This window comes from Elaeis guineensis, chromosome 11, assembly GCF_000442705.2.
Source record: "Elaeis guineensis isolate ETL-2024a chromosome 11, EG11, whole genome shotgun sequence".
NCBI lineage: Eukaryota > Viridiplantae > Streptophyta > Magnoliopsida > Arecales > Arecaceae > Elaeis > Elaeis guineensis.
Genome location: NC_026003.2, coordinates 120,038,476 through 120,062,048, shown reverse-complemented (window position 1 = coordinate 120,062,048; position 23,573 = coordinate 120,038,476). Strand labels below are relative to the sequence as shown.

General features: G+C 46.9%; 2 protein-coding genes across 4 annotated transcripts; one reads left to right on the top strand and one right to left on the bottom strand.

Annotated features, from left to right (window-relative positions):
* Positions 1-3,388: 3,388 nt before the first annotated feature.
* Positions 3,389-4,213, top strand: LOC140852435 (uncharacterized). The gene is made up of 2 exons (XM_073245368.1): positions 3,389-3,515; positions 3,603-4,213. Exons 1-2 carry the CDS (start codon positions 3,437-3,439, stop codon positions 4,211-4,213), a joined length of 690 nt encoding a protein of 229 aa, XP_073101469.1. The 5' UTR covers positions 3,389-3,436.
* An 8,041-nt stretch (positions 4,214-12,254) lies between these two features.
* LOC105053771 (cell number regulator 13) lies at positions 12,255-23,109 on the bottom strand. Of its 3 annotated transcripts, none has more exons than XM_010935050.4 (8): positions 22,710-23,108; positions 21,698-22,565; positions 19,075-19,493; positions 17,324-17,433; positions 15,535-15,606; positions 14,076-14,182; positions 12,830-12,923; positions 12,259-12,704 (listed from the first exon to the last, which is right to left on the bottom strand). In XM_010935050.4, exons 2-8 carry the CDS (start codon positions 22,106-22,108, stop codon positions 12,652-12,654), a joined length of 1,266 nt encoding a protein of 421 aa, XP_010933352.1. In that variant the 5' UTR covers positions 22,109-22,565; positions 22,710-23,108; the 3' UTR covers positions 12,259-12,651. The 3 variants fall into 3 exon arrangements, 2 of the variants coding, with proteins under 2 accessions (XP_010933352.1, XP_019709097.1); XM_019853538.3 differs by having other exon boundaries at positions 12,262-12,704; positions 19,132-19,493; positions 22,710-23,107; XR_002165686.3 differs by lacking the exon at positions 14,076-14,182 and having other exon boundaries at positions 12,255-12,704; positions 22,710-23,109.
* Between the last annotated feature and the right edge of the window lie 464 nt (positions 23,110-23,573).

Genomic DNA, 23,573 nt, shown 5'->3' with positions numbered 1-23,573 from the left:
ATATATTATTTAAGATGTTATATATATTTATAGAAAATCATATATATTGTTTAAAATATTATATATATTTACACAAAGTCATATAAAGCATCAAAAAGCTATATATATTATTCAAAATATCATATAAAAATATAGGAAGTCATATATATTATTCAAGATGTCATATATATTCATATGAAGTCATATACATTGTTCAAAATGTCATATATATTCACATATAAAGCATCAGAAAGTCATATATATTGTTCAAGATATCATGTGTGTGTGTGTATATATATATAGGAAGTCATATAAGATATCAGAAAGTAATAATACTGTTTTTTTTTGTTCTACAGAGAGAAAAAAATTTTTTGTCAACAAAAATTTGACGAAAAAAATTGAGCGACATTAAATATCTATTTCATTATTAATTGCACTATATCCAATATAATTTAATGATATATTTTTCATCAATTTTATTGCATTGCACATCATGCACAAAAAATTTCTGTATCCCACAAATATAAATCACAAGCTATTAGGCGATGAAGTGTGTTATCTCAGGCCCAACGTTGGCCCAACTGCAGTCTCCAGTTTGATTGCCAATATTTTTTTCATCACTGAGAGTCCCCCCAGCGGACCATGGCTCGTGATCGTCGACATTACACATCTTAGGCCACTGAGTATAGTCGGGTTGACGGGTAGGCGCGCTGAAAAGGCTTGAACCAACGCTGAAGGCACCATTGCACTTTGCACCATCCATGCACCGGAGAGGTCAGCACGCCTTCTGTTAACGTAAGGCTTAGAGCTACCGTGGTCTAAGCCATTCCTCTGATAATGAACAGCCACCACTCGTGCATAAATGGTACGCACATGATCCTATACGCTATAATTTGGAAAATCGGTCAGCATTTTTCAGCTGCAGGACTGTCAGGAATGATTACTTAGGCACATGAACTTCGAGAATGCTGGAGATCACAAGGGGAGAAAAATAAATAAGAAACTAGATCTGAGATTTCCTTCTGGTCCCTCCGATCTCTCACCGTTCGGTATTGCAATCTCAGAGAGACCAAAATACTCTTTTACTCTTCAACACAATCTTAAGGTGTCGTACACCGAACTCCTTTATGTCAAAAAGCATCGTTTCCATCCTGGTGGTGCCGTTGGCAACCGAGTTCTTTCTATAGGAATGTGAATGTATATCAACCTCCCGGTTCCCTAACCTTCGTGTTGGTTACATCAATTCTTTCATCAAATTGCTACAGATGTGTTGCGGCCAATCGCCTCGTCGCTCGATCGTCGGAAAGTGTGCACCTGCAAAAGGAAGTCCGCACTGACCGGAGGCGGCTCCGGCGGGGACCCTCCGACGGTCAAGTCAGAGAGGTGACTGGACAACAGTGAAATGCAGACGGAGAGCTCTGAGAAAGAGAGAGGGAGAGAGAGAGAGGAGCGAGCCTGCGTATGTGGAAGAGACGGGCGGATCGATCCTTTGCACGGTTGCCTTCCCCGGTTTATATAGTGGAGCACGGTATGGCGCCGTCATTAATGGCGCGGACAAGTGAGGAACTGTCAACTCACTGTGGGCCGTCAGAGCCGCCGTGGAAACGTCATGTCGCCGTGTAGCCGTCTAATCACCAGGGTTGACCCGGCTCTCGGCGGGATAATGCTCCTAGGTAACTGTGCCGCATGTCCGTGTCAGAGCTGACAACGTCTGGCGGCTGTACGGCGGTTGGAGGAGCCGACCGACCCAACGTCGGTAGCCAGCGAAGTGGTGTCGGGCCCCTCCATTGGTCGGCGAGCGTCATGTAAGTCGGCCATCGAACCTTGGGGTTCGGTCGGTCGGGATGGATACGCCCGACATACCCCCAGTCGGCGATGGGCCGTTGGATGGCCGGTTGTTAGTCGCTGATGGTTCCCGTCAGTCGGTCGACCGACGATCGGTCGGCCTTTCGGCCAGTCAGAGTCGTCCAACGGGGGCGGTCAGGCCGCCAGGCGGTCGGGCCCTCCTGCAGTCGGTCGGGCCCTCCTGCAGTCGGTCGGGCCCTCCGGCAGTCGGTCGGGCCCTCCGGCGGTCGGTCGGTAGGTATCCCCCAACAGTTGCCCCCCTCCACTCCTAAGTCGGGCGGTGAGCCGGCCGATGCTTTCATTCGGGTAGCAATTCCGGTCGACTGGGAGTGGATTTGTCGCATGCGTAGATTCGACCGTACCGCCGGATGATCCGGTGTCAGACGCCTCATGAATGTCCAGCGATCCGGACGTCTAGTCGGTATCAGGAGTCACGTCGGCGTCAGGTGTCAGACGTCACGTCTTGTCGTCGTCAGACGTCGCGTCAGCGTCAGAAGATCGGGCGCCGGACGATACGGCGTCAGACGACTAGATATTCGGCGTCGATCGCGGGAGAGCGGGCCGCCGTCCGGCGTCCCATCGGGAACGCGAACCGGCGTGGGGCGCATGAATGCGGAGCCGCGCCCCACTTGCCGCGTGTCAAGGTGGTTGGCCGGCGCCCCCTCTGTCATTTAATGCGGGCGGTGCGGCCGTCCCGGAACGGGGCGCGCCGAATCCTCCGCCAACCGGCGGTCGCCACGCGTCGCGCATCTGCAGGTCTTCGATCGGCGCGGAAGGATCTCGGCCGTCGGTCGGCCCTATATATATAGGACCTCCCGGACCCTGACCCACATTTGCCACATCTCGCTGGGGAAACTCTGTCCGGGCGATTTTTCAGTCGTCGCGGGCAGAGCTCTTCTTTGCTTCCGGAGGGTCCACCTGGTTCGTGGTCCCATCCTCTTCTTCTTCTTCATTCTCTTCTCTTTCTTCTTTATTCGGTTCCGGCACCATGACCAGGAAACCGACTCAGGGAGCTCGATCGGGGAACCCGACCGACGACTCCCGATCGGCTCCGGAAGATGAGGCCTCCTCGCTTTCGGGGCCGAACGTCGATCAGCTTCGGGAGCACTATCGCGTCCCGGAGCAGTTTCGGCTCTCCGCTCCAGGGGCCGGCGGTCGGGTCAACACCCCTCCGCCTGGCGATCTGGCGCTGTATGTTGAAGACCTTCGCACGGGTCTTCGACTTCCGATTCCGGAGTTCGTCCGGAATCTGCTTGATTACTACGGACTCTGTCCGGCGCAACTGGCGCCGAACTCTGTTCGGCTAATCATTTCCTTCGCGCTGTTGTGTCAGCTCTTGCCGACCAACCCCCGCGTTTCCCTCTTCTGGGCCTTCTTTGTGCTCCGACCCCACCCTAAAGCCCGAGGGTGGTGGCTCTTCAACCCCCGGAAGGGTCTTGCTTTCATAACTGGTCTTCCATCGTCCATTCACGGATGGAAGAACCAGTTTTTCTTTGTTTCCTCCTCCTCTTCTTGGGGCTTTCCTTCTCGTTGGGGTACACCCCGAACCGAGGCCAACGAAAACAGTCGGGTGGATGCGGACGACCGGGAGGACTTCCACCGACTGAAGGACATGTCGGTACCGAAGCAGAGGGAGCTTGTTACCGAACAAGCTCTCTATGACGCCGGCTTGAGTCTGGTCCCCCGAATAGGTATCGCCCGATCCTCCGGCTTTTCTTTTTTATCCATCTTTTGGTCGGCTTTTGGTCCAGCCATTAACTCTTTTGTCGGTATTGCAGGGACACCACCGAGGATGAGGCCGACTGATGCCGAGATTCGGCAGTTCGCCAAGAGGAAGAGGCCTGCATCGGGGGCCGGCCCTTCGCATCCTGTAAAGAAGCCAACCCCAGCCCCGCCGATCGTCGAGTCGTCGGCTACCGACCAGTCGGAGCCGGTCATAGCTCTTGCTGCTCCGACGGTCCAAGTCGAGGAGAGGCCGACTGAAGAGGCGGCCGAAGGAGTATCGGTGTCTTCGCCTATGCGGGTGGAGCCGGATGACGTTCGGGAAACCGAACATCGTCCGGCGGCGTCCGTTGGTGCAACGGGGGGCGCCGGATCAAACTCCAGTGTCCCGTCGCTGCCAGTCCCGTCGGTCGGGGCAGCTGATCGGGGGAAAGCCCCGATGGAGCCCGCGGAGGAGGATAGATCGGGGGGCCGGTCGATGCCTCCAAGCACCTACTACCCCGAGGGTGCGTCGGCGTTGGCCGACCACGATCTTGCGAGGAGGTTGTGCCAAGGAATCCTCCTCCCAACCGATGTGGGGTTGCTGCGAACTCGGCAGGTATCCGAGATGTTGTCTCGGTTCTACCCGACGATGGTCGAGGTAAGCTTCGAGCCCTCTCTTCCTTAGAGATTTTTCTTAGGAATTTTTGCTTATCATGCAATTCTGACGAAGCTTTTTGATCGGCAGCTGATTTTCACAGTGTCCGAACTTGAGGCCGGGTACCGAAGGTTCGGCAACGTTCGGGCAGCCTTCAAGGAGAGGTCGGCGGCGGCCGAAGCTGAGAGGGCGATGTTGGCCGAACAACTCCTGCAGTCGGCCGACCGGGAGGCCAAGTTAGTCGACGAGGTCTCCCGGCTTGGGTCCGAACTGCAGTCGGCCAAGAAGGAGGCCAAGCACAAAGGTCGGGCCGTACGCCGCCTTCGACGCGAACGGGATGGTGCAACTGCCGAACTCAAAGGGGAACGCGAGCAACTCCGGGCCAGCCTGGAGAAGCTCGCGGAAGCCGAAGAGGAGCTGTCCATCGCCCAGATCGACGCCGAAATGGCGAAGGCCGAGGCGTAGTTGGCGAGGGAGGAGCTCGCCCGAGCCGAGGACGAGGCGATGTCGGCGAGGGAGTCGGCCGAATGGGCGGTGGAGGACTTCCGGTCCTCCGATCGATACCGGGAGGAGATGCTCGAATCGGGCTTCGCCTCATACCGGGTCGGGTTCGAGGATGGTCGGGACGCCGTCCATGCCTTGTACCCGGAGGTGGACGTCAGCCGCGTCGTCCCGCCGTTCGCCGAGGAAGGAGCCGAAGAAGAAGGAGCCGAAGAAGAAGCCGACCAGCCGTCGGGAGGCGTCATCCTAGCGGAGGAAGCTGTCCCGGAGCAGGGGCCGATCGAAGCTCCTTTGCCGACTGAAGCCTACTCTTCGCCGACTGAAGGACATCCTTCTGCCGTTGACCCAGCGCTGCTCTCAGTCGAGACGCCGATCATTCCCGATCCTCCGTCGGTTGAAGAGATCGACTAGGACGAATGATCGGCCCAGCCGACCGTCTTCCCTCTTTGTTTCTTTTCGAAAATACATGTAATCGGGCTTCGGCCCCGACTTTGTAATTTCCTTCCATCAATGAATGAAATTTTCTTCTTTTCCTTCTTGTTCGTAATGCCGACCATTGCTGCAATGTGGAACCATAGCCACTAACTTAAGCAAGTCGCCAACTTAGGTAAGTCGATAGGACTTCGACAATTTATGCAACCCCGAAGGTAGAATGCGTCCCGACTTTAGGTCGGCTTCGGGTAGTCGAAGTTGTCAGTCGGGTCCACCTGTTGAGTCGGGAGCCAACCGAACCTGCCAAGGTTCGGCAGCCGGACTTCCGTAGATGCACTTAGTCGATCATCGTCCGGCGCAGTATCGGGGGTACGATAGTAAGTCGGGTCCCCACGCTCTGCGTCGGGTTCCATGTCTTTTGACAGACGGTGGCAAGCCGAATGTCGTTCAGCCGGCCGTAGGTCGGTCGGCGAGTAGTGGGTGCGACTAAGGTCGCGTCATGTGATAGACGGTGGTAAGCCGAATATCCCTCGACCGGCCGTAGCCTGGTCGGAAGTCGCGGCAATAGCCGCGTGGGCTTTTAGCCTTTCTTCGGTCGGGGCCCGATCGGCCTGTCGGCCGATGGATTCTGCCCAAAAATTCGACCGTAGAGGGAACATGAACTCCCGTCGTTGTAGATGCATCGGCTCGTGTAAGGGGCCGATGTGTCGTCGGTGCCAGATCCGCGTCGATGCGTCGGGGCTGAGCGCCGATCAGTAGTCGAAGAGTTAGAACTCCGATTTTTCAAATTGAACTTGTATTCCGACAATTGAATTACAGAATTTACTGGTAATACAGCTTCAAGTTGTCGGCGTTCCAAGTCCGGAAAATGGGTTTCCCCTCAAGGGTCTCCAGCCGATAGGCTCTCGGCCCGAAGGTGTCAGCAACCTTGTAGGGTCCTTCCCAGTTGGGAGCCAGCTTCCCTTGGTCCAAGGGCTTCGACACTTCTGCCTTCCTCAAGACTAGGTCGCCAGGCCTGAAGAGCTTTGGTCTGACCTTGGCGTTGTAGTACCGGGCGACCCTCTGTCGGTATGAAGCCATTCGGATCTGAGCCTCATCTCGCAATTCGAGGAGAAGGTCTAGGTCGGCCCTCCGACTTTCGGAGTTGTCCGGCTCTTGGTACTGCTCGACCCTTGAAGATGGCAGGCCAATCTCGAGCGGGATCATAGCTTCTGTCCCGTAAGCCAAACTGAACGGCGACTCCCCGGTCGGGACACGGGGGGTCGTTCGGTAAGCCCACAGAACGGAGCCCAGCTCGTCGACCCAAAGGCCTTTGGCCTCGTTCAGTCGGGTCTTGAGTCCATGGAGCAAGGTTCGGTTGGTCACCTCAACCTCACCGTTGGACTGTGGGTGCCCGACTGAAGTTAGTCGGTGACGGATGTGGAACCTGGCGCAGAAGTCTTTGAAGTCTTGGTTGTCGAATTGCCGTCCGTTGTCGGTGATGATGGTGTGCGGCAATCCGAACCTGAAGATGATGGACTTTTGGACGAAGTCCTCCATCTTCCGCTCGGTGATCTGCGCCAAGGGCTCGACCTCGACCCACTTCGTGAAGTAGTCGATGGCGACAACGATGAACTTCCTCTGGCCCGACGCCGGCGGGAAGGGGCCGAGAATATCGACTCCCCACTGAGCGAAGGGCCACGGAGCGGCAATGGGAGCGATTTGGCTGGCCGATTGGTGCTGAATATTGGCATACTTCTGGCATGGCTCGCACCTTCGGACCAACTCCGCCGCATCCTTCCTCATGGTCGGCCAGTAGTAGCCCTGTCGCAAGACCTTGAAGGCTAAGGACTTGCCCCCCAAGTGATTCCCACAAATTCCTTCGTGAACCTCTCGGAGAGCGTAGTCGGCGTCGGTCGGTCCCAAGCACCTGAGCAGAGGGAGGGAGAACGACCTCTTGTAGAGTCGGCCGTCCATGATCACATATTGCGACGCCGACCATCGGAGTCGCTTGGCCTCCGCGGGATCTTCGGGACTGGTCCCGTTGGACAGGTACCGGACGATCGGGTCCATCCAACTTGGTTCGGACGTTAGCTGCTGCACTTCTTCGACCCGATCGATGCTCGGCTGCTGGAGGTTTTCGACGAACGTCCGACCCAAAGAATCATATGCCGACGTTGCCAACCTGGAGAGAGCATCGGCACGGGCGTTCTCCGTCCTGGGGATGTGGGAGATCTCGAAATACTCGAGGCGGGCCACGAGATCCTTTACCTTCTGAAGATACTTGATCATGGTCGGATCTCGCGCCTCGAAGTCGCCCTTGACCTGCCCCACGATCAGCTGAGAGTCGGAGAATGCCCGGAGGCTGTCGATGCCCAGCTCCTTCGCCATCCTCAAGCCCGCGAGGAGTGCCTCGTATTCGGCTTGATTGTTGGAGGCCTTGAAGTCGAACCGGAGGGCGTATTCGGTGACTACCCCATCCGAATTCATGAGCAGGAGCCTGGCCCCGCTTCCCTGAGCGTTCGAGGCTCCGTCGATGTGGAGTACCCAGGTGGAGATCGGGTCTGGCTCAGAGACCGAATCTCATCCCGGGCCTTCAGCTCCTGACCCTCGGTCGGTCGTCGGGCATTCGGCGATGAAGTCGGCCAAGACCTGGGCCTTCAAGGCAGGCCTTGGCCGGTACTGAATGTCGAACTCGCTAAGCTTCATCGCCCACTTAGCGAGTCGTCCGGATGTGTCGGGTCGGCGCAGTACGGCCCTCAGGGGCTGGTTGGTGAGTACCGCGATGGCGTGGGCCTGGAAGTATGGTCGGAGCCGTTGCGCGGAGACGGTCAGGGCGAAAACCATCTTTTCCGTCTCCGAGTATCTGGCTTCGGCGCCGTGGAGCACTTTGCTGGCATAGTAGATGGGCTGATGAGTCCGACACTCGTTTTCCCGAACGAGCACCGAGCTGATCGCCTCAGAAGATGTGGCCAAGTAGAGATACAAGGTCTCCCCGACTTGCGGCTTTACGAGCAGCGGCGGGGAAGCCAAGTACCTTTTCAGGTCTTCGAAGGCCTGTTCACACTCATCCGACCAAGAAAAACCGTTCGCCCGGCGCAGGGTCTTGAAGAACGGGAGGCACCTTTCAGCTGATCGGGAAATGAATCGGCTAAGAGCGACGATTCTTCCGTTCAGCTGTTGGACCTCCTTCTTGGTGTTCGGATGACGCATGTCGAGGATCGCCTTTATCTTCTCAGGGTTGGCCTCGATCCCTCTCTGAGAAACGAGGAATCCGAGGAACTTCCCTGAGGTCACCCCGAAAGCGCATTTGGTCGGGTTGAGCTTCATTCAGTGTCGTCGAAGGGTGCGGAAGGTCTCCTCGAGATCCTGAACATGATCCGGGATCTGCGTGCTCTTTACCAGCATGTCGTCCACGTACACCTCCATGTTACGCCCGATCTAGTCTTTGAAGACCTTATTGACGAGTCGCTGGTAGGTGGCGCCGGCATTCTTCAATCCAAAGGACATCACCCGATAACAGTAGAGGCCCTTGGGAGTCACGAACGCGGTGTGCTCCTCGTCTTCAGGCGCCATTCGGATCTGATTGTACCCGACGAAGGCGTCCATGAAGCTGAGCAGTCGAAATCCGGACGTCGCATCCACCAGCTGGTCGATCTTCGGAAGTGGAAAGCTATCCTTCGGGCAGGCTCGGTTGAGGTCGGTATAGTCGATGCAGATCCTCCATTTCCCGTTGGCTTTCTTGACCATGACGACATTGGCGAGCCAGTCGGGATACGTGGATTCCCGAATGAAGCCTGCTTCGAGCAGCTTGTCCACTTCTTCGTCGATGGCCTTCTGCCTTTCTGGGACGAAGGACCTTTTCTTCTACCTCACCGGCTTCATTGTCGGGTCGATGTTGAGTCGGTGAGTAATTGTTTCTGGAGGGATGCCCGATATATCTACTGCCGACCAAGCGAATATGTCGGCGTTGGCCGTCAGCAGTTCCGCCAGTCGGTGGCGTTCTGTGTCAGGCAATTGAGACCCGACCCAAACTTTTCTGTCGGGATTTTCTCCTATCGGGATCGCCTCGAGCTGCTCGGCCGGCGAACCCCGTTCTTCCTCCTCCCGTTGATCCAGTTTGTCGATTGTCAGGGGGTCCCTTGTCTCGTCGTTTTGAGCGGAGATTTGGAAGCATCGTCGGGCGAGCTGTTGATCTCCGCGCATCTCCCCGACTCCATTTTTGGTCGGGAATCGAACAAGGAGATGGGACGTCGAGACGATCGCTCTGAGGGCGTTCAATCCGGGTCGCCCGAGTATGGCGTTGTAGGCCGAAGGAACTTGGACGACCGCGAAAATGAGGGAGACCGTGCTTTGCCGTGGTTCGGTACCGACCGTCACGGGCAGGGTGATTTCTCCTTCTGTCGTGACGGTGTCTCCGACAAAGCCGATCAAGGGCGTGGAGACCCTCCTAAGTCGGTCAGTTGACAGTCGCATTCGGGAGAAGGTCGAGTAAAACAAAATATTTGTCGAACTTCCATTATCAACAAAAATTCGTTTTACATCATAATTGGCTATTGTCGCCGACACAACAACAGCGTCATCGTGGGGAGTCTGGATGCCCCGAACGTCGTCTTCTGAGAAGGTGATTACGTCGTCCGGGCGCGACTTTTTCGTCGGCTCCCCCCCTGTAGACGTCCCCGATCCCAGCCGCTTGGAGATCATGTTGATGACTCCAGCCGTCGGCTGGTTAGTCGGCGCCTCTTCAGTCGGCTGGGGGCGTCGATCGGCAGTCGGTCGGGTCGGCGGACCCTTTCAAAATTTGCCGAGATACCCCCGACGGATGAGATTTTCGATCTCATCCTTCAACTGGATGCATCGCTCGGTGTCGTGGCCGTGGCTCCGATGGAACCGGCAGTACTTCCGATGGTCGAGGCCCTTTGCCTTCAGAGGCGGAGGCCGTCGCAGGTATTCTTCTCCCTCGATCTCCATCAAGATCTGCGCATGGGGAGCGGAGAGAGGAGTGTAGGAGTCATACCTGGGACGCACCGGCCTCGGGGTCTGTCGGCGGGGTGATTTTTGGATCTGTCGGGGTGGAGAAAGCCGACTATTGGCCGGGGGCCTGCTTGGTTCGGCGGGCTCCCGACCTTTTCTCCGCTTCTCCTTCGGACCTCTGGGCTCGACCAAGCGTCGGTCGGACGCTCCTTCGTCCGCGCGCATATACTTGTATGTGCGCTCCAGTAGCTCCGCATATGTTCGGGGGAGGGTCTTGTCTAGAGAATAAGTAAATCGGGACGACCTCAGGCCCCGCTTCATGGCTGAAACCGCCATGTCTTCGTTGAGGTCCCGGACCTCGAGCGTGGCCGCGTTGAACCGCGCCACGAAGTGTCGGAGCGTCTCGTTTTCCCCCTGTTTGAGGGAGAAAAGGCTATCCGACGTTCGCGGCGGCTTTCGGCTGGTGCTGAAATGGGCCACGAACGAGTGCTCGAGCTGCGCGAAGGAATGGATACTGCCTGATCGAAGACCGGAGTACCAAGCCCTGGCAGCCTTGCGGAGCGTCGCGGGGAAGCCGATGCAGAAAAGAGCGTCGGTTGCCCCTTGAATCGTCATGAGAGCTTTGTAGCTCTCGAGATGGTCGACTGGGTCGGTGGAGCCGTCGTATGGCTCCACGTTCGGCATTTTGAACCGACTGGGAATCGGCTCGTCGAGGACCAATCGAGAGAGAGGCTGGGCGGTCTGGAAGTCGACGTCGTTCGAAGACTTCTGGCCGTCCATCTGCAACTGGGCGAGTCGGCGGTCGATCTCCTCGAACCGTCGCTCGTAGTCGTCCGCTCGTCGATGCTGGGAGACCCCAGGGGTGGAGCCTCCGGAGGATTCTGAAAGAGAGGCCGACGGTGTGCGCGGCCGCTTTTCCTTCCTCGCCCGTTCCAACGGGGAAGGAGAGGGCCGCTGGGACCGTCGGTCGTCGCGCCGTGGTCGCCCCTCCTCCTCTCCGTGGGAGCGCTGTTGGGAGCGCTCGCATGGAGGCGACAGGGGTCGGCGCGGCCGTCGGCGGCTGCTCCTGGAAGGCATAGGTCGGGCCGCCGGTTGTTGCTGGAGGCTTTTGACTGCGTCGGTCAGTACGGTCATCTGCCGCACGATGGCCGCAATCTGGGCCTCCGTGGTCACTGCAGGGCGCGGAGAGCTAGGCTCCGCCGCCGGTGGGGGCGGGGAGGCTTCTTCCCGGCGGGAAGAGCGCCTGGCCGACCCAGTGACTCTTGATCGTTGAGCTCTTGTCTTTGTCATGCTGTACCCCTACCTGGCGCGCCAATCTGTTGCGGCCAATCGCCTCGTCGCCCGATCGCCGGGAAGCGTGCACCTGCAAAAGGAAGTCCGCACTGACCGGAGGCGGCTCCGGCGGGGACCCTCCGACGGTCAAGTCAGAGAGGTGACTGGGCAACAGTGAAATGCAGACGGAGAGCTCTGAGAAAGAGAGAGGGAGAGAGAGAGAGGAGCGAGCCTGCGTATGTGGAAGAGACGGACGGATCGATCCTTTGCACGGTTGCCTTCTCCGATTTATATAGTGGAGCACGGTATGGCGCCGTCATTAATGGCGCGGACAAGTGAGGAACTGTCAACTCACTGTGGGCCGTCAGAGCCGCCGTGGAAACGTCATGTCGCCGTGTAGCCGTCTAATCACCAGGGTTGACCCAGCTCTCGGTGGGATAATGCCCCTAGGTAACTGTGCCGCATGTCCGTGTCAGAGCTGACAACGTCTGGCGGCTGTACGGCGGTTGGAGGAGCCGACCGACCCAACGTCGGTAGCCAGCGAAGTGGTGTCGGGCCCCTCCATTGATCGACGAGCGTCATGTAAGTCGGCCATCGAACCTCGGGGTTCGATCGGTCGGGATGGATACGCCCGACATACCCCCAGTCGGCGATGGGCCGTTGGATGGCCGGCTGTTAGTCGCTGATGGTTCCCGTCAGTCGGTCGACCGACGATCGATCGGCCTTTCGGCCAGTCAGAGTCGTCCAACGGGGGCGGTTAGGCCGCCAGGCGATCGGGCCCTCCTGCAGTCGGTCGGACCCTCCGGCGGTCGGTCGGTGGGTATCCCCCAACAAAATGCATTTAATTTGAAGTGCAGCTGGCACCAGAGAATTCTAATTTCTAAAGGGAAGCCTCTATGGCATGAAGAAAAGACTGGCTTGACGAGATTACTCATTTCCACTGATGTTGCAAAACCCTGGTACTTACAGAACATAATGGTGCTCACATACTGCTGGTTTTTCAAAAAATGGTGCTGGTGACCGGAGCAGCTTTTATGGATGGTTTTTTACATAAATAAGATGATAAATGTCAGAATCCTTGAGGGCAATATGCATCCTGGCAACGGACCGACCTTTTCAAATAGGCCAAACAGACAATGCTATACCACAATAGCACGGTTCTATAATTCTAGAATACAAAGAACAATCTGGATACAATAGACAACAAGACAGAACTTCATATAACTGGTACCGCTGGCAATTACCTTGGAATCCAATCAACAGGGTATTTACTCTACAACACTAACTGAATTTCTTCTCCCAGTTGCCATTTAAGATTCCATGTATTGAAAAGGTGGTGAGGTTGTTTTTGTCTTTTCTGTACCTGCAAGAACATTGCACTAGGAAAAGTCTTAAGCATGTAAACCAAAGCCCTAGAACTTAGACATTGGACAGATCATGGTACCTGATGTCTAGACAAAAACAAGTTTAGAAGGAAAACAACATTACCATAAACCCCACGAATCTCCACTTCACGCCACTCTTGCACGAGTGCACAGCAGCAACACATCAGGTGAGACAGGAAATCATCACACAAACCCCCCTGCTTGGCAAAGGAGGTAGGTGCGCATATTAGCAATACTTACAAAACAGAAACTTCAGATCATCAAATTGTTAACAGTAAATTTGCTCATCTAGAAGCTTATTGAGACACCAATTAGATCACTATTAGTAGTATCAAGGTACCATATTCAAAATCTATACTTTGCCAAGAATTGGTGTGCAATGTAGGGAAAAAATCTACAAACAGTGAAATTATATGCAAAGATATGCTGGGTCCCCAATTTTTTGTAAATATAGATTGCATTTTGATGGTAAAAGCAAAGAATTGGCACATTATGAACTATTATACAACTCTTATGAAACCTTGATATTGATCTCAGGTATGCAAATCATAAGTTCCAACTAAAAACACGTACTTCATGCAACTATCACCACAAGCATCCAAGGTCGGTCTAAAATGTATTGATAAGTTCATTACATATAGCAGATAATTAGTCTACCAATGGATATGCAAGGACAGACTGAAAATATCCGAGAATAGTTCATTGATGCCCATGGGTACAGGATATGTGCCATGTCAGAATGTTCAAAAACCAGCAACTATCTGATATGGTACAATTAAAATAGATAAATAAAACATAATTAGAAGTTTCTTGCAAAAATTTCTTCGACAAATTTTTCGAGTAACGCAGAATGGAGGCAGTCTTCTAAAATTTTCTTTTTGGGCATTTACAGCATGATAAAGGAAAAAAAAAGAAACAGAAATTTGGTTAGAAAGAATAATTATTCTTTTGAGAAAACTGCTTGTTGTCTTCCAACTCATCAGCATAACTGAAAGGTTTATGAGATCTAAAAAGCCAACTGAACAAGATAATATTGCCTACTGAAGACAACAAATCACTTTGATCATCACAAAAGATGAGACACCATTTGATTCCATAAGGATGTAAAGTGGATGAACATACCATCAGCACGATTGAAACACAATGTTCCACTGCTGAAGATATTTAATTCACATGCAATATAGTACAGGAAAAAGAAAAGAACATGCAGCAAATCATATGCAGGTGGAGATGCAAACTTAGCATAGAATCCACTATCTTAAAATAAATTTAAAAAAATTAATAATAATAATAATAATAATAATAATAATAATAAAGAACCAATTATCAACCAAGTATTTGCACATTACCGTTATGTTCAGCATCTTGCGGAGTTTCCTCCTGACACAGCAGGTGTAACAACAACATGATAATATTAATGAATATGCCATCAGGTCATTACAGGCTTCTGCAGAAGCTGATGACAAAATATCCCATCATTAATATATTTAAATAATGAAAAAATTTTGCTTCTAGGTTTGCTCCATAAATGCACAGATATCATTTTTGATACTAATCACTATAGAGTAAATAGAACAGAAAATCATGTTAAGTTTGAGCTATTTGGTAGATTTTTGATATAGGCTTGGCCAAACAACCAGAAGATTATGTGCCATATCAACCCTTAAGTATTTCTTGATCTGTTGACCTCTCTAAGATATACTAATTTCTTAATCTTTTGAGCAAAATATAACAAAAAATTTGCATCCCACAAAAACATGTCTGATGATCGGTCTATCATAGAAGCAAATAGATTTTTAGAGCACCGTCCAACAGCTAAAAAGCAAGGTAGAAAAGTTCAAGCATAGCTTTATCTGTAACTTTTGTTTCAGCCTTTCATTAGAAATATGGATCAGCAGTTAACTATCAAAAGATATGCTTGGCAATCTGCTTAAAGGCATCCTTTATCAACTCTAGTTAAGATCAGCACAACATTATAACTGGCAAAATATTCCTAAAGCAAGCTCTCCTTGATAGATTTTACAGCTGGAATCAGTCCCAGCATACAACCCACAAAAAGCTAATAATCTTTATACAATGGAGTGATATTTTACTTTAATATGAACATGTGGCAGATTTGTTCATTTGTTAATATATTGCAGTTTTGAACCTTCTAGATAGAAATTGGTGAGGAAGTGTAGGTTCCTTGTGTTTATAGAGTTACCCAGGGTGCATGACCTTTGATGCATAATAAACATTACAGGAGTTCATAATTATCTGAAAAATGATTCTCTTTATCATGTTGCCCCCAACCTGCACACAACCTGACCCACCCCACTCAGCCATGCATGACCAGCCTAGCCCACTGGCATCCTTTTGTGCAGACACCAGATATCTGTCTTGGTCACTATGCGACCCCTTCGACTTATGCCTATGCAACCAGATAGACTACTTTTACAAACACTTTTAATTAGAAGACAGTAGAATAATTAGATGTCATTTTGACTAATTATATTAGACAGGTTTTGTACATAAACTTACAGTAAATATAGATGATCAGATCTTAGTAATGAACCCAAAATTATATAGTCATTTTTGATAATATAATGCACGGGTAAGCAGGGAATGTAAACACACTGAAGATCATCCCAGCACACTTGCGTGTGCACACGCACACGTACACACACATAAACATAATTCATCACGATCCATCTTTGGCAAGACATTTGTAATTGGTAGCTTTGAATGGTGGCTTCAAGATGGAAAATAAAATAACAAGAAGCACATAATAAATATTTATTAAAAATGACAAGTAAAAAATTTACATACAAACATGTCTGTTTTCGGTCACTGTAGCTATTTTTGAAAATGTTCCGCAAGGGTATAGAAAGGTCTTCATACCTGCAAAATATTTATACTAATGTGAAATTTCATACGTAGAATAGGGGGGAAGTAATATAAACTTTATTAAGCAATTTAAAGCCCATCAAAGAAAAAATAAGTCTCTTGACATGATTTATATTTACCTCAAACTGCCAATCAAAAATCTCATGTGATAACAACACTACTTCTCAAAGAGTACAACATATAATCTGAAAGCAAGTAACAAACTTTTTGAAGAGAAATCTGGATCTTGGAAAACATAAGATTGCAACATTCTTCCCGACCATTTTGAGCTACTGGCTTCACCAAGAAAAGTTATTGTTGTACAATTTAGAAGTTAGGGAATGATTTGGCCCTTGGCCTAATTATATATTAAATTTTGCTGATACATATTGTGATCCTAATGTGAAATGTTATACTTATTCATGGCAGCCCTTCCCTCCTAAGGGGAATAGTGTTATGCCAAGTGTAAGTTGCAGCAAGACCTTAATAAGCAAGCCTCATCCTATCTAATATGGATATGGAATATCAGCAAGTCAAAATCTTACTTGTTTTCCCTTTAAAGAAAGTGTTGGTTGTGCTAATGGTCCTAATACCCAAGTAGAATGGGAACCTTTAAAAAGAAGGTATATGATGGAAATATAAAAACCACGGGCCCATGCATGTGTTTATGAAGGTAAAGGAAAGGAATTTAATATATCTTTTGGTTAAGTGGATCCAAATGTATGTCTTCATTTTTTTGATCCATCATTTTATACCCATTATTGCATCAGCTCCCAGATTTGTGCTCAAGATTCTATTTTATTTCAAAATGATCATCTTCGATATTTCTATAGATTGATTTTCGACACCAAATGGTTGACAAAAGGGTTAAGAGCGCATTACAGTCTACAAGAAAAAATAGACAGTGGATTTATCACAGATTTAATAAATTGGTCTGATATATCAAACCTAAAGACATTTATAATTAAGTCCATGTCAAGGTTTGCTGCACCGGGACCAAACACTATATCAGCACGTTACCAGTATAGTACATGTTTACATGGTATATCCCCATACCAACACATGTACCTCCAACAAGTTAACGTACAATACCATATCAAGACCCTGTGCCATAACGATAACTTATAAGCATGGTATGGTATGCATTTGTACTGAGAAGTGCAGGTCAATACAGCAAACTATGGTCCATGTCCAGAATGATGGGACTCCAAATCAAATGCAAATCATTTGGAATATGGAGCTCATATTAGAGGCAAAACCAAAAGACAAACTTATTCCTCTTGCAACAAGACAACAGATTCTTTTATATCAACACCTTCATTTATGTAAAATGTGATTTGATCCTAAATTTCTAAATATGTATTTAAATTCTAGAAGAAATAGACAGCAGGTCTGATATCACGCATGCATAATTTGAGTATGATGTATAAATATAGCTAAATTAACTGCTTTTGCAATTTAATATTCATTAGTACTTCTCAGCATCATGTGTCTCCTTCATTGCACTCTCAATGATAACAAGCTCTTTAAGTATGCTCACACATTTCTTAATTTTCAAAACCAAAGAAAATATGAACACTCACTCAGAGAAACGATGAAACCACAAGGGTGAATCAACTAGTAATTTCATAACAGAGACCAATATTCCTACTAAGTATGTCTAGTATAAGAAAATAGATATGTATAAGAATCCGAGTTTATGATGAACTGCAAGTAATTGACACTGACATACATAGGTAAGGCTCCGAGCAACAACCAAGTAAATCAGAGTGCCAATCTTCATGTCTGTGTGATCCTCTAGTAGAGATCAAATCATGGCCAGATGAAACTGGAGAAACGCTTCTGCAAGGAATTTTAATATGGTGTGAGAACTTTTCAAAGTTTAAATACAATATGCAAAACTTCAAAAGGCATTATCAAATTTAAATATAATACGCCAACACAAAAAGTTCAACAGGAAATATAATATCACTAGACATTCATAAAAGTAATGAGCCTATAAAATGCAGTACTGCATAAGAAAATGTGACATTAACATCATGCAAAGTTTATATTATGGGGCAAGGATGAGCATTATTAAGAAAAATTCATACTTTTCACTACTGTAACTTTCCATTAACATCAGTTGCAACTTCAGCATAAATTTTATAATAACATAAAGGCAGTAAAATGTATTCTGACACAAGAGGGGGAGGGTGAGGAATAGGTTAAAAAACATTTGAAATTTATAATACATGCCAGCAGGAAAACTGCAACAAGACGGAGCAAGCTATTATGTCAAAATATGGCATTCAATCAATGATTGTCAAACTTTGCATCCTAATTTGTTTTCTCCAAATGTGGAAGTCAACCAGCAGGTCTATGAATTGTGATGATCCATCAAGTTATACTGTTCTGTTACATGACAGTTCAGTATATTTGTTTTAAACATTAGATCATTTTACCTTATATTAATTTCCTTGAGTTCCATTTACAGCCGATTTAAATTTTTAATTCCTGAGGTGCATATCTAATCCTTCCTCTAAAGTAGAAAGTTGTAAATATCTCACTGATCACCAAAACCTTCATCCTTTTTCTCAACCATATAATCCTCAGATCAACAAGACAATGCAAAATCTTTCTTGCATCAATTTGGCTATCAGACTAGTGTGTCTTTTCCTGCAGCAATCCAGTGCAAGGACCTGGATTTGAATTTCCAACATGACCATGCGAAGTGAAAAGAACTTATAGAGGACTTGAGGGCCTGGGTTTTGCTTCCTGTAGAAGATTCTAGAACCTTCCTACACATCACCAAGCACATGCTAAACATCAGCAAGAGAGTAGAATCTAGAACATAACAATTTGCTCTTGGCTGTAAAGCAGAGACAATTGACAAGGCTGACTCATTTTATGAAGGGAAGATTCCTGCATGCAAAAGCATAGGAGAAAACCAGTTCACACAGCAGAATGAAGCTGAATGTAGCCTCTTAAATATAAAGTAATCACCTACTTTATGGAACACTGTATTTGGTCTATTGTGCAATGGTATTTTAGACCAAATCACAAGATGATGAAAACTTTACATCATCATCAGCAACTCCATTTTTAGACTAAGAGCTTAAACCATGACCATGGAGTAATAGGCATCCAATTCTCACTGCAATTACATAAATCCAACATTGCAGGTCAAACTTGAGATTCAAAATGCCCCAGCATCCCTTCATAGCATTCCAAGCCTCAAGAAAATGATAAATGCAGTTGCACATTCCAGAATTCATTGTTTCTCCTCATCTGTACATTTTCTTTAAATAAAGTATAATGGGAGATGATGAGTGCAAAATACTGACAAGAAGAAAAGAAAATACTAAGGCAACTAAACTCAAGGGGAAAGCATGGAGGTTACTGTTATTATATCTACTAAGAAAACAGAAAATTTGGCTGATTGGACTAAGGTTAATTGCATTACACTTATCGATAAACATGTAAAGAAAATGGAAAACTGACTTTGATGCCATGTAAGTATCGTTTTGTTGGCAACAGTAGTCACCATCAAAGGAATACCGTTTGTCAGTATTGGTATCAGAATAATCTGACTCCACTTTCCTAGAGTCCTTGAGCTTTTCACTCTTCTCTGGCTGAGAACATGCTATATTTTCTGTAACTCCAAGCAAACGTTGAATTACTTCACATTGACCAATATCCATGTTACTCTGTGATCTTTGAAGTTCCATCTGGAGCTTCTCGTTTTCTTTTTGAAGGGCTTCATCAAAAGGCACATTCGGATAAGAACACGAAAGAGTCTTTTTTAGCACCATCATCTGATTTTTGCAAGGATCAGGGTTTAATAGGGCATCTTGCACCTTTTTGTCCTCTTCATCAAAAGTATATTCACGTTGATCCCTTTCAATATGCTCCAGTCTTTCCTGAAAATTTGATCATGTGAAGAAAATGAATCTAAGGAAAAACTGCACAAGAGAACAGAAAAAAAAAAGATATCGTAATAGATGATAAAGTTTCACTTAACAAATTTTCTTTCCCAAGCAGATATAACCAGATAGATGTCTTTTTCATTTTTCTGATCAAGCAATAAACATCAAATTGCTTTAAATACATTGCTCATTAAAAAATAAAAGTTCTTCGAAGCAGTGACTGCAAAGCTATAGGCCTTTTAGAATTTTGTTGACATCTATGCTATGCGGAGAGCTTGAAAACCTGTGATAGTACTGCAGTTTAAACATTAAATATCTAACTATGGCATGCTTATTCCTGTCCAGTATTAATCCAGGAGGATCATCTGACCTACTATGGACTGGTTACTCGAATCAGTCTGGACAAGCTTCAAGAGTAAGATCCACAACATCTATGATTCAATTGAGTAGTGAAACTTTGGGACGTTATTAGTTCTAATCTAGGAAGAATTTAGTGATGTGACTAAAAGAAGTTAATGTAAACATCAAGATCTAGCTTTTGCCTAAAATTGAAGTTTTTTAAATATTTTTATTATATTTATAATTTGTATCCTCTTTTTCTTAACATAAGATGAGAGAAGTTTTATCCTCTTCTAATTAGAAGAAGAATCAGACTCAAATAAAAAAAGTGAGCCTCCATAGAATAATAGAGAACTTGATGAAGAAGAATCCAATCAAATAAGGAGGACCCTACTAGTATAAATAGCAAGAATATGCTATAGTTTTGGAGAACGTAAACAGAGGGAGTGAAAAAAGAACATAGATCTACTCATGATATGTACCATAATATATGGATTATGAAAAATTAATGAAAAAAAAAGAGGAGGTATTTTATGATATTCTTTTGAGATTCAAGTTTAGCAAGTTGAATGAATTTCTTCCTTCTCCACGATTGAATCAATTATATGATGTTATATGTGCTCGTTTGGTTAAATAACAAACAAGCATAGCTAATCATCCATGTGAAACTTCATTGCAGCACTTGACTGTCCACTATAATAAAAATATGGGTGATTGCCCAGGCAATAATTCATCAAAAAGGTAGAAATATTTGGAGAATTGTGAGATTAGGAGAAAAAAGGAAAGATAAATTAGCAAGGAAACATCTTGGTGAATAGGTAGGTTTAAACCAATGTCAGTGGAAGTTTAGAACACAAATACATAGAAAAATCATGAATTGCTTGTATAGGCTGTCATAAAGTTAAGGAAAACTTAAGGAATGTTTAAAGAGGTTTTAAAATTCAGAGAAATTTTCTCCTTGTCTTTTAAAGCTACGAAATGGGATATTTCTTTTCCGGCAATGATGCTAGATTCTCAATAAAAGGTAATTATCTATCCTCAAATGTCTGTTCCAATAAACATGTTAAAATCATAACTGTCTGGTTATCACGTTCGTGGCAATATGACCATTTAATGCTAGGACAGGTATACCAGCAATCAATTGCATTAAGGAGTGAAAAATATTGCTCTCAGCAATTAGCAAGGTGGTCCCATGAGCTTTAGATTAGCGACATTGAAATGGAACCCAACTCCAATTTTTGGATGACCCAAGTTGTCAATCTTGGTCAAAAGGCATCACTATGGAAAAAGCAACTCCACGTTTTGATGCTTGGCTAAGCTGCCCCACAACACAGTTTATTTTGCTCCTTGGGTTTGAATTGGTAAAATATGAAAAAAAAGGTTAGTCATCCACTTTAAGATTTCATAAGGTATTAGGTGCCCATAGCCATAAAAGATCCAAGTACTTCTGGACCCATGACAATGACCTCAGAACAAAAAGCTTGTTCCACTGGGTTATCTCACTCTCATTTACCCAAATAATTGAAAAAGCAATTAGCTTCATCCACCATGCTAGAGACCTATACATGTGATTCAACTTTCAATCATATTAAAAGAATAGCAGAGTCAATCCTGAAGTCATTTTTTTTAAAAAACAACAAAAGTACTAAGTTTTACAACTGAATAGAATCCATCGACATGGATCCAGGACCAAACTGAATTGATAACAAATGTATAAATTTGCATTGACTTCTCAGCATCTGCTTATATCAACAGCAGAAAGGGACCTTAATGAACAAAATATACATTAACATATAAGAACAATCATAAAATATAATATAAAACAATAAGGAAAAAAATAAAGATCAGAAAATCCATACTCTGACTCTAGTATTATCCACTAGAGTGATGAGTGGAACAATCCTCAAGTATCGATCGATCTCACTCTGAGCCTTCCTAAACTGATACACGATGTTCCACCCCATGGCCAAAAGATAGAGATAGCTGCGGTCCTGGCAGCTGTTGACAAGAATATAGGACCGCCTCAGGGCATCCTCCAGCTGCTCCAGGGGCTCCCGAGTCTCGGGATACTTCTTGAGCTCCGAGATCCTAAGCTGTTCCAAGAGGTTGCCGATCAGCTTCAGGTGCTGCGCAAAAAGCCTGCAGTTTTTCTTGTGCATCCTTGCTGTTGACGCCGCCTTCACAATCATGCCGATCAGACGAACAGCATCAAGGCCCGTCAGCTGGGCGACATTCGCAATCTCACCCAGCTGGTCCCAAGAAGACGCCATTTCCCCAATAAGAAACCTCGACCAAAGTTAGTTTAACCAAGACCAAACTATCTAACAGCCAAAGCTACAGCACAAACCGCTTCTGCTCCAAGCTACCCATCCATAGCTTTTCCAAAAGCAAGCAAATTTCTGTTTTTCTCTTATTTCCACCCTTTTTCTTGCTATTTTCCTGAGGGTAACTCAACCGACAGCATTCCAGAGTGAGCTTTAGAAAAAGGAGTCAAACTGGTAGTTTTTTTCACTTTTTCCCCAAATTCGGAAACGATCTTTTTAGTATCCCGACGACTTTCGCCTCAGCATAAGCTTGTTCGCCTTCAAACCAAAGAAACCGATCTTCTTCTTCCAAGACTCCAAGGTCTCACCACTAACTCTTAAAAGCTGTACACGTATCTAACAACAAACCCTCCAGTTCCAGAGATTAAAACATTCTTGCCTCGCACTACCGACCATTCGTGACCTTTACCGAAAATTCAAAAAAAGAAAAACAACAACAAAATTACGAAGAATTACAACGTAACAACCATTAACCCACCGCTTCTACTACATTCCACTGAAAAAATTCAAGAAACTAAATATCTACCGCTCGGTGGAGAAATCTAACCGTTTCTTGGATAAATCATCAGGATTCCTGCGAGATCAACCGCTGCTCCTCTCGATCCGTCCAGAACTGGAACGATATCTCCGATTTCCTGCCAAGAACTCGAACTTCCTTCACCAGGAATTACTTTCCACTACCTAAATTTGGACACTATTATCCTTTCTCAATCTCTCTCCTCCTCCTTCTCTGTCTCTTTCTCTCTCTAGATTTCTACTCCGCCGAGGGCTTTGGTTTCGTGGAGCCGCAGGCATTGCATTGCGTGAGGGCGATCTCTCTCGTGGTTTCTTTCTTCTTTTTGTTGCTTAGGGCTTGGGATTTTGTTGGACGGACGCCCCTTCGCTCCTTCCACTTTGCTGCCCTGCTTCAGAACTCACGCAGGAGAAGGGGAGACGCTAGCAGACAAGATGGAGGAATTAAAGTGGGAGCAGTCCGTGAGCGTGGTAAGACCCACTGTCCCATACCATGATTTATTTTACGAAAATATCCCTACCCTATTTTTATTTTGGAAGCAAGGTTGCCAACAACAGCGGCCGTGACAGAATCCGTTGTTTTTCATATTAAATTACGAGTATTTAGAAAGTAGCCGTTTTAGCTCCATATTTGAAGTTGCCACACGTAAAGCAGAAAGCCATGCCTACAGGTTCAGATGCAATATATGCACGAATTTATCCCCATAATTTTGATAATATATATTTTTTAATATCTTCTATAAATGTTAAACGTTTCAGTAAAGGAATGAAACCAAAAAAAACAACATGATCTTTGTATTATTTGTAAATTATTATAAGAAATTTAATATTTAATGAAGAAATCATAATCATTCTAATCTCCTCTTAAATATCAAGAACTTATACATACCCATATTAA

Bases quoted from the DNA above. Each gene is read 5' to 3' on its own strand.
- LOC140852435 (XM_073245368.1), top strand. From the start codon at position 3,437: ATGTCGGTACCGAAGCAGAGGGAGCTTGTTACCGAACAAGCTCTCTAT. The intron at 3,516-3,602 runs GTATCGCCCGAT...TCGGTATTGCAG, and splicing joins GAGTCTGGTCCCCCGAATAG to GGACACCACCGAGGATGAGG.
- LOC105053771 (XM_010935050.4), bottom strand. From the start codon at position 22,108: ATGGCGTCTTCTTGGGACCAGCTGGGTGAGATTGCGAATGTCGCCCAG. The intron at 19,494-21,697 runs GTATGGATTTTC...TCAAATTTTCAG, and splicing joins TGGATAATACTAGAGTCAGA to GAAAGACTGGAGCATATTGA. The intron at 15,607-17,323 runs GTATGTCAGTGT...AATATTTTGCAG, and splicing joins TTGCTCGGAGCCTTACCTAT to GTATGAAGACCTTTCTATAC.